Consider the following 14,467-nt stretch of genomic DNA (forward strand, 5'->3'; position numbering starts at 1 on the left):
TTTTAGAGTGATTCTAGATGAAGGTTTATATATATAATACATGTACACCGAGCAAAGCCAGGGCGAGTATCTAGTTAAATAAACAAAAGAATATATGCATCAAAGTGTGTGTAATTTTTTTTTAATGATTTAATGTATTTTTATACATAATTTAAAAAAATACTTATATTGTCATTTTGCACTCTCTCTCTCTGTCTATATAAACTATAACAGCACGTCAGCACAATTTTTTTAAAACTGGGTACAAAGTTTTTGCATCCCCTAATAATACATATATAGATTACTAGTTGTGCCCGAGGTTTCGCCTGCCTGAAATTTATACCCTATATGTTATTCTGATGTATAAGCTGCTATATTAGTGTAAGCTACATCACTATAAAGTTTCATCAAAATCCGTTCTGTAGTTTTTGCGTGAAAGAGTAACAAACATCCATTCATACTCACAAACTTTTACGTTTATAATATTAATAAGATTGAATGAGTGTCTTCACCAACACAATTGCGATATATATATAGATAAAAAATGGGAATTTATTTACGAGCATTTGTAGGCATTTAAACTTACATATACGACGCCATATTGGTCATGGGCGGTTGAATATCTTGGACAATTGATTGCGTGTAACGGAACGGGACTTAGTATTTGCCTACACATTTTACGTTCGGTTTTACGTAATTTATTACATATGTAAAGTTGACCAATGACTGGACTGCGCTATAATTTATCAGGAATCAAGCAATAAACGTTAATCAATGTTATAGTACTGTAAACATAACAGAATCTATGTAATAAACAAATGTTATAGTACTGTAGATACTTATATCTATTGGCCTTAGCCAATACCGTCTTTACCATAAGGGCACACGGGGCCCGTGCCCAGGGCCCCTATTCTCAAGAGAGCCCTGAAGGACTGACAATTTTTCTCACACATTTATTCTCAAAAGATTTTTGTCGGGACTTTTTTCACAAATCAGTAATGTTATTGTTCTACTACCTAATGACCTTTTTTTTTACTTTCCAAAAAGGCCCCGTATTCTTGTGTGTCCAAGGGCCCCAGCCTAGTTTAAAACGGCGGTGTATAATGCTTCTGTGCACGACGCACCTCTTTGTATATTATTTATGTATTTTATGTATTATTTTATATAGAAACATATATATGACATTGTCATTCTTGTCCTGCTAATTATTATACTTTTGTACATAATATTATATTATTGCTTCCTAAAACCCGTGTTTGCATAATTATATCTACCAGCCCATATATATACAATCCTTCGTTCACAGCTTCTATTCTATGTATATTATTATTTGCATGTATTTAAAAAAAAATCCATATCTATAACACAAGCTCTGCTTACCGTGGGACTAGATGGCGCTGCGTTAATTTTTCAGGGTTATTTACTATTTATTTACGGATAAATAGAGTCGTAACAATGACAGACTGTACAAAAACTGTCGTATTTATATGACAAAAACGTATGACTAATAAATTGAAACTCGTAAATAATCTTTTAATTGATCTATTTTTTGTTTACGTTACACCGTTGACTGTACCCATATTGAGAGCGTTTTTTATACTACAATCATGATTAACAAGGCTATTGGTGACATTTGGTTGGCCGTATGCTACGTTTACCGGTAACCGTCTGACGTCCATTTCCTACTGAATAAAAAAAAGTTAAGATATCTTTTACATCGTCTCTCTAGAACTACGAGAATGATTATCATCATCTTCTTTATATGTGCAGTTTATATGTTTATTCTATACTATAACACACATGTATTATACATATAAACCTTCCTCTTGAATGACTCTATCTATTGCTGAAAACTGCATTAAAATCAGTTGCGTAATTTAAAAGATATAAGCGAACAGACAACGGTGGCGACTTTGTTTTATATTGTGTAAAGAAATGTATACTCTTATCCTTATACCTATTTACCATATATATATTTGACAGTCATTATTAGCAACTAATATGTTATGCGGAGGAACGAGGACCATGTCTTATGGAAAGTGTATAATATGAATGTGGATGGATGTAAAGTGAGGGGACGTCCTAAGAAAAGATGGATGGATTGTGTGGAAGACGACATGAATAAAAGAGTATGTTCAGATATGACGACCGATAGAGAGCAGTGGAAGAGAATGACATACTGCGCCGACCCTAAATAATGGGATAAAGGCCAGGCAATGATGATATTAGCAACTAACATATATTCTACGTGAGCGGGGCCGCGGGATATATTTATTTATTTAAACTTTAATGCACAAATACAATATATAAATGTACATATGGCGAACTTAACACCTAAGGAAGGGCGTTCTCTACCAGTCAACCATAAGGCAAACTGAGAAGTTAGTAAGCGGCGCATTATACTTTATATCTAGTTATTTATAAAAAAAACTCATGAAAAAAAATTTACATCTATCTTAATTTTTTACCGTTCCATCATTAATTACAAGTCCCTTACTCTTATAGTCTAAATAATAATAAAAATCATCATGATCTTTATTTGTTTCAAACTAATACAGTTGCTACCCATACAATAATCAAATTTTAAACTAATGAACAAGACAAAACGGTCTATAACACAGTGAGGGCAGTGAATCCACCCTCTGCTATTCTGTTACAGCCTTTACCAGTAAATTAATACAATAAGAGATCGACAACGACGATAAGCTATTAACAAAGTAAACATAACAATTGACAATAACTTAACAAGACAAACTAATAAAATTGGATAATAACAAACTAAATCCATCTTAACTTAACCGTCTTCCTGATTTCAATAATATTATGGTGTTATTACAATATGCGACAAAATGCCTTTTGCTTTCCAAAGCTGTGGTGAAAACAGTATTATTACAGCACCGTGTTACTTTCGCTTCATTATCGTATTAAATCGATATAAGGAATAATACTTATCATTAGTAACCACTTAACTTGACGGCCCCGGTGGTCCAGCGGTTAAGCACACCGCTTTCCGATGGTCGTGGGTTCGATTCATCGCACGGTGCAAACATTTGTATTCATGAGTATGATTGTTTGTATCGATCAGAGTGTTATCTATGTATATTATTTATGTATTTACGAAAAAAAATCTATATATTTGTATCCGTTGTTTCGTACCTATAATACAAGCTTTAGCTAGCTTAACTTGGGTCTTGATGGCGCTGTTTCAATTGTGCAAGGTTATTATCTTTATTATTATTATTATTAACTTGAATGCCTTTATAGTGTAGTAGTAAGTAGGGAATGGGTTCCGAAATATCAGTTTCGGGTTCAATTCTGTTTAGAAAAAAAAAATATTAAAGGCATCTGTGTACTTAGATAAATATAATAAAGTGGAAAGGTTTGTAACTTCGTAACGAATAATTAAAAAAAAAATGCTACATCCCTGAGTAACATAGCCTATATGGTGTTTATTATTAGAAAAAAATACCAAAACTTTAATAATGTTACCCAAAGTTAATAAAAAATGCCTTTACACTATGTTTATATCAAATTGTTAAAATAAATAAATGTACGCCCGTGTAAAGCCGAGCTGCGTCGCTAGTATACAATATTCCCTCAAAAAACTGATTATAAATACATATACATAGAATTGTCGATAAAATTTCGTCTTTATTATATAATATGTAAAATTCTTTATTCATAAACCAACTAGCTGTCCCGCAAACGTTGATTTGCCATATAAATTTAAGTACTAATATCGCTATTTAAAAATAGATTTCGGTGATAGAAGAGTGAAAATTTAGGGTTGTATGTATTTTTATACCACATTATATATATTTTTTAAAAATTATCCAGAAAATACAAAATAAAGTTAGGATTGGACAACCCTTATCACTTAGGGGTATGAAAAATAGATATCAGCCGATTCTCAGACCTACCAAAATTGCTTATAAATTCATAAAAACCCATCGAGCCGTTTCGGAGGAGTATGGTAACTGACATTGCGACATGAGAATTTTATATACAGTGGACCCGCGGTAATCCGGCCCCTGTCTAATCCGGCCCCCCTTGTAATCCGACATTGTCTATTATTTATTATTGAATATTACTTTGACAATATACCGCAGAGTACATATACATACATATATAACAGAATCTTATCACTGGATCTGTAATTTGTCGGATTACAAGATACTCTTTTGTAAAAAATTCTGGACTATAGGGACCCTTAAGCAGCACTCTATAATCCGACAAATACGCTGGTCCGACACTGCCAAACATTTGTCGGATAACCGGGGGTCCACTGTATATTCGTTTATAGCTTATAGAACTTGAAACCTAAGCTAATAAGCTATAAGTATATTGCAACGGATAATAAGGGCCATTGCTCATTACATCATACGAAATCATTTAGTATGTATTGTTACTCTTCACGCGTACGTAGGTGGTCGTTGCTTCATTACCTCGATTGTGACATGGATATGACGTTTGGAATTAGTTAGTGGTATTACCTTCACTGTCCTTTCGTAATTCCACAAATAAACAATCAGCAGCAGGCGTGATGGATTTTTTTAATGGATGATTATGGTATGATGCACCCACCTGCGCCAATGATTTACGCTGGTGGAGCACCAGTGGAGGATGATAAGATGAGGTCAAGCCAGTTAGCCCACCGTGAATTTATCACGATGGTTTCCAAGGGATTCGCGTGGAGGTCAACCTGACAATATTACTAGCAATCTTCTTTCCTCTTAGGTTGAAGAACTCTACCGTTGTTGACCTCCACACTCTAGAAACCACTGTAGGTAATTCCTGGTCAACTAATCATGATATATCATTCTCCACTGGTACCAGCACCACATTTGGCTTAGCACTCTGCTTAGCTTAGAACTGGACAGATGTCCTTGTGTGAATTGTATGTGAATTAACAGGGTGTTAGCTTCAATACATAAAGAACACTCAGTTGACTAGTTTGTTACTTACATTTCAAATTTGGAACCGTAGTGAGTCACGTGATGTTGGTGGCGTCACGATTATGCCGCCACCAATAGCAATAGATATAAAGAGGCCGGGAACAAGGAGGGAGGGGACTGCTCTCTTTGTTCGAGGCGACCGAGACGACCAGACATGAATGTACAGCGATGCAATTTATGTGGAGTGTAATTAGAAAAATGAATAAAATAAAAGTACTGCTGCATTGACGTATCATTTCTGAAACTTCCCAATAAGGGATAAAATGACCTGATAACCAAATTGTACGTAGAGCCTCAAGAAAAATAGACATATGAAGAGAGAAGTATATATATTTCTAAATAAATCTTCAGTAAAATAAACACCAATTTGAAATCAATAAATCGTAACAAAAACGATAACCATCGATTACTAAAAACATCAAAGTAATAATTGAAACTTCGCAATAATATGGTAACATATGGAAAATAAATATCTCAATGTTCTGTACATTTCCCATTGGGTTGTAAACATTTGGAAACAATATTACGAGCGAGTAAACTTAAAAACATTGAGATTATATAAAAAGAGCAATTAGTTACATACGCAATGTATTGTGTAAGTATTCTTAAAAAGTAAATTGCTCACATCACGCCAATGTTGATTCAGTCTTTGTTTCTGAAACCCCATAAGATGCTAGAGATAAAGTTAAATTTCCATTGCAATGTTATAATTACTTATTCGAAGATTACAATAGAAACATCACGCGCTAAATATTACGTTTACCTTATATATAAATTTCTCGTGTCACAATTTTAGTTGCCATACTCCTCCGAAACGGCCGATTTTTATGAATTAATTAACAATTCACACAGCGTAATATAATCCCAAGCTAAGTACATACATACATACACATACTACATAGAAAACGCCCTGTTCAATGTGAATAGTTACACTCATGAATACAAGAAGAAATAAAATATCTTAAACCGTAATTTTTTTTTCAGATGGCGCACCACATTGTGCCCCAACTGGCCTGCTTCATACTGCTGTTGGCTGCCACATCATCACACAAGGAACAAACGAGATGGTCTCGACAAATTAGCTCCTACACTTCAGACATTAGCGATTGGGTACCTCTTTCCGGACCTATAGAGAGAGAGGCACCTCAGATCAAACCAGCGACTCCGATCAAGAGGCAGGCGGTCGCTGAACCCAGAATACTGACAGAACCTTTCCCAGGATTTGCAAGACCGAATGGCTTTAGCCAAGAATCTTTCCCATCGAGAACATACTTCAATTCCCCAGCAAACAGACAGTTATATTTGCAATCCGTGCCGTCAGCCCCACAGAACTTTTTAACTGATCAAGGTTTTGGCCAGAGCATTAGATTTGGTCTGTCACAACCAAATTTCCCATTGAACCAAGGTTTTGTCGCACCTCAACTCAGTTTCGAAAATGGTCCTCCAACACGCGCGCCTCAGAAACAACCTATACCACCCAGTCAAGTTCAATTTACAAAGCCAAATATACCGTCGATACAACAAACCAAACCATTTATAAATCAAGTACCGAAACCAACTCTGGAAACTGCGAAATTTGTAGACGGATACCGCGTGGAAAATCAATCTAGTAGCAACTTTGGTTTTAATGCACAAAAGAAACTGCAATCACTTCAGAAGCTTAAATTTGAAGTACCAAAAACAGAGCAGATAGCATCAAAAACAAAACCTGAAAGAGAAGAAGTACAACTACTTTATGTTCCTCTAGAATCGTTAAATAGAGGGCAGTTTAATTTCAGAAGTCCAGTAGCTACCCCACAAATATTAAACTCTGACTTATATTCTCAAGGACTACCAAAACTTGAACCAATGCAACAAACATTCATAGCTGATTATCAGAGACCAGTAGCGAAGCCAGTCGACGCTTTCTCATCTAATAAAGATTACTTCAGTAACTACGATCTTTTCAAAGAAATTGACCAAGTGCCAAAGTTCTCTACTATTACTTCACCTTTTCCCACTTCTCCACCTACTACTCCTAAACCAAAAAAATTGAAGCCGCATCAACCACCTCTAGCTATATTTCAAGAAGGGAAGAAAAATAGTAATATAAAAGTTGGTGACGTTTTAGCATCATTGAAAAATGCTAACACTATCGCCGTCCTAGATTCTGTCAATCCTTTAAATGCACCAAAGGTATTTATCGGCCCATCTTCGTTGACACCACCTGAAAATTTCGTCAAATTTGAATTACCATACTTGTCTAACATTGAACATACCGATAAAAAACTTCGACAATTACCATTTTTTGTTGCACCCTTGAGTTATAATACTCCTAATGGTTTTGCCAAAATTCCTTTTCCATCTCCACACGTGGGTTCTGTAGTAATAAATTCACTGATTAAAGAGACGCCATCTACTGCATATCCAACATCTAAGTTCCAATCTACGCCACAATACCACACAACGCCAACAGTGCTTTCAACTCCAACCGCTAAAATAATTCCAAATTCGTATTCGATAACCCCATCACATAAACAAGAACATAAACCGGAGATATCTCAAAATTATAATTATTATACTACGAGAGCTCCTAAAACGAATCCACCACCAAGGCATGAATCAACTTATTACTCAATTGAACCTCAAACGATCACAGCTCTACCGCCTTTGAGGGAATCCGCACCTAATCCTGAGAAAGCACAAAAGACTGGTTATTTCTTATCCAATATTGGTGATCAATATAATGCTCCTCAATTTGTTAAATTTCCAACTCAAAATGATGATAGAAAACCAGACAATACAAGATTTTATACTGCCGGACCAAAGGCAGAAACAACAACTTTAAAACCAACGACCACAGTTACGACTACGAAATCATCAACTCATTCAAATCAATTACTAGAGACACATAACCCTTATTCCATAAATCAAGCTTTCCACTTCAGTACCCCATTAGATTATCACAGTTATTTCGACGAATTCAAAGATTCATACGCTCCTCCTCCACCTGGATTAAAACTTGAATTACCAAAGACTTCCCAGGCCCCAATAAGCACAACTCCACGACAAAATCTGCCCGCGAAATCTGACGAAATTGTCACACAGAAATCAACACAACAAACATCTCCAAATTATTTACAAAATTATAGCCCTGAAATTCACTATGAATCTGAAATAGAAAACATAAAACATTCAGTGTATAATTCCAACGACTTTACCACAAAAACTCAAACGACGTATAATCCACTTCAAAATGCTAATATTGCTAATGTCGATACTAGTTTACAAAGTAATCAAAATAACCAACCACAATACTCCGTAAATGATAACGTACAAGGTTATGAAAACTTAACAGAAACTATAATTAATAAAATAACAGGACCCTCAGCAGAAGTAGATAATCAAAGACAAGTCTACAATAGATATGAAAATGGATACGAGTCCGAAGAAATCGCACGTCCAAGCCCTACCACTTCGACAACAAGTACTACAACGGCTGCATCCACTACTAGAAGGAACCCAATCAGAACCAGAGGCCGACCGAGATATACTACGACTCCGAGAACCGAGTCAAGCGAATCTATAACCAAATCTACGGTCACTCGTAGACCACTGAGAGAAAGAAGACCTCTACCTTCTAGGCCTAGATATGAACCTAACAAAATTTCAAACGAAAGGACGACTCGAAAACCTATCGATACTAATGAAAGTTCTACAAAATCTCCTCGAACGAGATCAAGAGGTCGTATTCAATACAAACCTTCTGGAAATGATGAAATATATGAGAAGAAAAATAAATTACAGAACGGAAAAGAGACTGATCTTGCATATCAAAGAGATATTCTCCACCAAAACTATCCAGTCACATTAATGGAAAGAACAAGTACAGTAGATATAGAGGCTATAACTGAACCATCTCCAAAAAATCATTATACTAAATCTGTACAAAATGGACCTGAAATTTATGATACAGAAAATGCCTATGCTCATCAATCCCCTGCTGTAACTCAATTGGGTGGTGATATTGATTACAAAGAAGAAGTTCCCAATTATACTTCACGGTCAGAATCCTCTATAGAATATCAGCAAACTCGAAGTAGCCCAGCACCAGTTCAACAAACAGTATCGCAAGAAGATTATATTGAAAAACAACAAGAACTGCCAAGTCAAACAATATCTGAACAAAATTTTGAAAAACCAGAAATAATAGCATATGCCACAGAGCCAACTTTTAGTGCCAATACTGAACAACCTGAGTATTCAGTTGCCCATGAAGAATCTTCGGCAAAACAAGAAGACACTACCAGTCACGACATTGAAATTACCAAAGTTGGAAGTCAGGAAACTAATACTGAAAGTGAACCAGAAGAAAATATTGTTCAAACTACGCCATCGTACAACAGAGTACGAGTACGTCCAGGAGTAATAAAACAATATCATCAAGCCTCGTCTACAGAAAGTTCTAGATCAAAATCTGACAGAAGAAGACCTGTACATGCTGTAACTTACAGACCAGCTTTTGATAGACGTAGAACTACAATGCGGATTGAAGAAATAGAAGCTGACTTAAAAACAAAGCAAGTACATGCTCGTACTGAGGTTCAGGATCATAGACATCCGGTCTATAAACCAGATTCTTCTACAGAGCCTTCTATAAGTTCATCTACACAAGAGTCTTTCATAAAACGTGGTCAGTTTCGTCGTCGTCGCCCGTCCTACTCAACAACAACTACTGAAGCTACAAGCACAAAAAAGATATATGAAGTAAAAAATAGATTTAGAGGCCGACGACCCACAGAAAAACCTACTGAAAAACCTGACATTCAAACGGAATCATCTCCAGCAACTGTTAGAAGTACATACAGCAGTAGATACAATCATAAATCAAGGTTATCAGAAAGGTACAACAAGAAACCCGAAATTGAATCTGAAGAATCAGAAGATCAGGATCCCAACTACTCCATCACCAGACCAAAGTATCTTGCGCCGGAAACTGAACAGTGGTCACCAAAAATTTCATCCGAATCTTTTAAACCCTATAACCCTAATGACATTTTAGATGAAAGTAAAGTTGCTACAACTGAGCGCAGATCTGACAAATTACAAGATAATATTGAATTAGATATTATAACAGCAAGAAATGAGTACGATGATATTCTCATATCTGTAACACCAGCTACAAATAATAGAGTCAACAAGAAGATACCTGATATACCACCGACACTTGAAGCTCTTGTAGAGCAAAGTAAAACAACAAAAGGCGAATCTAGCGATAATATGTCTACTTTTGAGACTATGTTAGAAGAAGTAATGAAAAGCTTAGAAGAACAAGATAAAGATGAATATACATCGAAAGTAACCAAACATAAGGGTGGTGAAATTGGAGAGATACCACCAGAGAGAATAATTTATCCAGGAGAAGAGTTTGCGACTAAACAATCTACCACTATCGAAGATGAGATTATAACAGCGGCACCTGCGACTGAAGATAATACTGCCAATATCAGCCAGGTACCTTAATATTATTATTATATACTTTTATTATGACTTATCGACATAAATGTTGCATATCCATTATTTTATTCCATTTTCCACAATAAAATGTAAAAAGTTAGCTTCATTTAAATAGTTGACATAATTCAGTATTTACTAAGAACTAAATTTTTTTACCTCAACTGTGACAATGTTTTATATTAGAAATTAGATTTTAATTTTTTTAACTTAGTACATAATTTACAATAATATTGTTTCAGGATGGGCCCAAAGGAAAAAATCGTCGTCGGGGATTCTGGAAGAAAGTTAAAGTACGACCCAGCACAGAATCTATAGAAGTAGCAGAATCTCAATACTACACTAACACAGTTAATCGACTTGGAGAATCTGTGAAACTTTCTAACGCGGTACATGAGAAATCTAATATAAACGAGAAGCCTAAAATATCTGCCACGACTTACAAACCGAGCTTCCAATTCATAAAAGATATTTTTGCGAGCAATGAGGAAAGTCTTTATGATGCCGATGCACTTTCATACGTAGACATACCAAAAATTGACAAAGAGGTTACATCAGAGCATAGTGAAGGACCTGTAGATGACGAAGCTAAAATTAGTGAAACGTATACTACGAAAGAAGCTACAACTATCAAATCAACCAGTGTGGAAGATGAAGATGTTGGTACAAATACCCCAGATCCTACTATCATGGACAATATGTATTTTAGTACACCTACTGAACCCACAGCGAGTGAAAATGTATTAGGAATACTTGACAAAACTGACAGTTTCAGTTTTATGGACTATCTCTTCGGTACAACTTCTAGTGATAATAAAGACGTAGTAAGAAATGACACCATTACAAAGGTACCTCAGAAAAATATCGAATTAACCACAGAACAAATAAAGACTAAATTATCTACCACCGAAACAACTTATATTCCTGATGAAATCACAACTGAACCTTCAAATCAGGATGATCAGGATACTTTTGAGGATATTAAAAAGATTTCTAATGACGATAAAACAAAAGCCGCAATAACTACAACCCCAATAACAAATATAGAAACGTCTTCTGTTTCTAGTTTTATGAACCCAGCGAATGTTCTAAGTACATCTATGTCAACAGAAATATCACATGAAACGGAAATTTGCTTTAGAGGAAAATGTATTAAAACTAATAAAGATATTTTATAAAACTAGAAAATGTTAATCTATGGTGCTAAAGACTTGTTCAGAAGTAGTGACTAGAGACAAAGTGATTATGTGTAAATTGTGTAAACCTCAAATATTTTTGTATTATTTTTTGTAGTATTTGAGTCATTGTCTAACGTAGCCTTATGAGATATTTATTGATGTACCTAAATGTAAGTTTTGCGGTGAAATCTTGTAAATAGCATAACCTCTTTACTTGGTTCCACCTTCTTATTTTTATTCTTAGGATGTAGAACTAATGTTATTTTAACTTTTAGGTTTGTGGCCACATCTAAAAGTTAGACGGTGTATAAAATTAAAATATAATATTACATAGTATTTAATGTATAGTTTTAAAGTTTTCTATTTTTGTATAAAAAAAATTATTTATATACGATGACAAGAAAATTTATATTCTAGACTTCAAATCATAATCGTCATGTTTTGGACCGTGTACCCAAAATTATATTATTGGAGCAAGGTATTACTTTCTTCGCTCCAACTCTTAGGTGACTCGCAGTATTCATCAGCTCCTGTATTATGGTACCTCGGTCTCGTCTCCGAATAGGATGAAGGTATTCGGAACTGATGGCCCTACATAATATGTATAAATAGGTTTTATGACTGAAAATTATGTTACAGCTACAATAGAATAGAATTCTAATTAAAAATCTTATTATTTATTTATTTTCTCATCTCTAACTACTATTTACGAACGGGCATTTTATATACATACCTACTTGATACAATTTATGTAATAAATCCCACCCGAAGCCTTGTTAAATTTAAAGCTATTATTCTCTATTTTAGAATTGAAATGGACTTGAATAGTATGTTTTGTACTAAAATGTTAAAATTGTAATTTGTATTAAACAAAATAAAGTATTCAATAATATTTATTTACTTTTTCATTAAGATTTTTTTTTATGTAATTGGAATGACAAACAAGCTGATGACCCACCTGACAGTAAGCGGTAATCGTCTCAAATATACTGTACCACATATACAACATATGTATACTTATGTATACTATAAGTCCTACCGCAAATTTGGTGTGCCATATGTACATGCCCCCTAGCATCCAGTGGAGCTGTAAATGCCGGCAGCAGCTAACAGCATTAGAGTAGTTCGAAAAAAGGACCAATGATACCATTCATGCGTTGCCATTCTAAAGGACTAATATGTCCTGTTTCTTGAAATTACAGTATTATAGCTAGTGTAATTTCGGGGCAAGAAATAGGACGAACTAAAGTTATTGCTTTTGCTCACTGCTGGGAAATGGAATAGCCCATCCCGATATTATACAAATGTACCTACCACCCGAACAGTTGGAGATAGTACCACAATTATTAAATAATAATACCACAGATGACATAATATTACACAATAATATACTAATACATATTTATCAACTTCTATCTTAATATGTACGATAGCGTCATCTAGTAGACTAATTATAATACACTCTCAGTATGATTTTTCAAGACGTTCCTTAAAGGGACGCTAGAGGGAGCTATTACATTTTTTAAACTAATGATTAAAATTAAATATGTAAAACTATGAAAAACTTATATTAAAAAAAATATGAATGTTAAAATTTATATAGGTACTGGAACTAGATATTAATACCCAACACACTCCAGTTTGTTGTTTGTCAATTTCATTTTGATACTTATATATTTTTTTTAGACTGTTTATCCTTTAAAGGAAACGCAAAGGGATCTGCGCTCATACAGCCATGTCTGTACGTAATGACACTTAGACAACTGTTGCTGTTTTGTCAGTTACGTTATTTTAAGGTTATCCGAAACATTAAAAGAATAGTGGTAAACCCGTAAATAATAATACAAATTAAATATCAACTAACAACGATGGATATTGAAACGAAAATAAAAGAAGACATGAAATCGCTCGGCTGTAATTCCGAATTGAAGATATCCCTGACATTCCATTTATATATACATTTAGTGGACGAGAAACTTATGTACGACACCGAATATTGCTATAACAAGGATATAGACACATTGTATGTTGTTGCGAGGCCCAGTAAGAATGATAAACTAAATATCTACGTACCCATTCCTACGTACGACGATATAAGTTTAGATTTTATTAACAAAATGCAAGAGAATTTATGCACAGTAGAGACCGGGCCTACTATTAATTTAGCGTTTATAGAAAGCGATTCCACAACTGTTATTTACTCATTTACAAAAGGATTAGTGGAGAGACAACCTCCTGAGAGGGTTATAGAAAATAAGGCAAAAGAAGAGCGACGTAAATTTATAAATAAAGAATTGAAAAATCAGTGGAAGGAAATAATAGATAGAGCTTTGAATGGCGGTATTGTTGATGATGACGATTGTTTAATACTCGATTGAATCAATAATAATATACAATATTGACTGTATCAACTAAAGGAAGTTATTCTAGTCACAGAGTACCTACTACCTACAGATGAATTTCATTTTTAACACAAATATATTTTTTAAAATAACTGTTGTACAATCACACTGTTGACTTAATAAAAAAGCTGATAAGTTACTTCTACAGCTTAATAAATTCATAGAAAACCTGAATTATCTGTGGTATTATAATTGACAATTATTATATATAATTATAATTATCCTATGGGACATATGCTATAGCATAGAGACTCACAGCAGTACTAGCATGTAAGTGGGAAGCACTACCATGTAGATTCACCGGTCCAGTTTAATAGCAGAGCAAATACTAGAAAGCCAGAAGAATTGAGCATTGAATGATAATAAAAATAATAATTATCATAGACTATTCATACTAAGCCATTTTGTTACAAGGAAAGCAGTTGTGTTTTTTAAATACGTAGAAAAAACTATAACCAAT

General features: G+C 34.4%; 2 protein-coding genes across 2 annotated transcripts in view; both read left to right on the forward strand.

Annotated features, from left to right (window-relative positions):
* Window positions 1-12,475, forward strand: part of LOC131841653 (mucin-2) — a 42,496-nt gene extending 30,021 nt beyond the window's left edge. Inside the window, exons 2-3 of the mRNA XM_059189978.1 lie at window positions 5,919-10,427; window positions 10,670-12,475. Coding sequence (XP_059045961.1) covers window positions 5,919-10,427; window positions 10,670-11,605 — 5,445 coding nt within the window. The 3' untranslated portion in view covers window positions 11,606-12,475. The remainder of the gene's footprint in view (window positions 1-5,918; window positions 10,428-10,669) is intronic.
* An 896-nt stretch (window positions 12,476-13,371) lies between these two features.
* LOC131841662 (uncharacterized) lies at window positions 13,372-14,126 on the forward strand. Its single transcript, XM_059189987.1, has one exon. It carries the CDS (start codon window positions 13,474-13,476, stop codon window positions 13,981-13,983), a length of 510 nt encoding a protein of 169 aa, XP_059045970.1. The 5' UTR covers window positions 13,372-13,473; the 3' UTR covers window positions 13,984-14,126.
* Window positions 14,127-14,467: the final 341 nt, after the last annotated feature.

Source organism: Achroia grisella, unplaced genomic scaffold, assembly GCF_030625045.1.
Source record: "Achroia grisella isolate CSIRO2021 unplaced genomic scaffold, CSIRO_AGI_Agris_v1 utg1867, whole genome shotgun sequence".
NCBI classification, from domain to species: Eukaryota; Metazoa; Arthropoda; class Insecta; order Lepidoptera; family Pyralidae; genus Achroia; species Achroia grisella.

What these genes read in the sequence shown, in the direction of transcription:
- LOC131841662 (XM_059189987.1), top strand. Translation starts at nt 13,474, where the DNA reads ATGGATATTGAAACGAAAATAAAAGAAGACATGAAATCGCTCGGCTGT.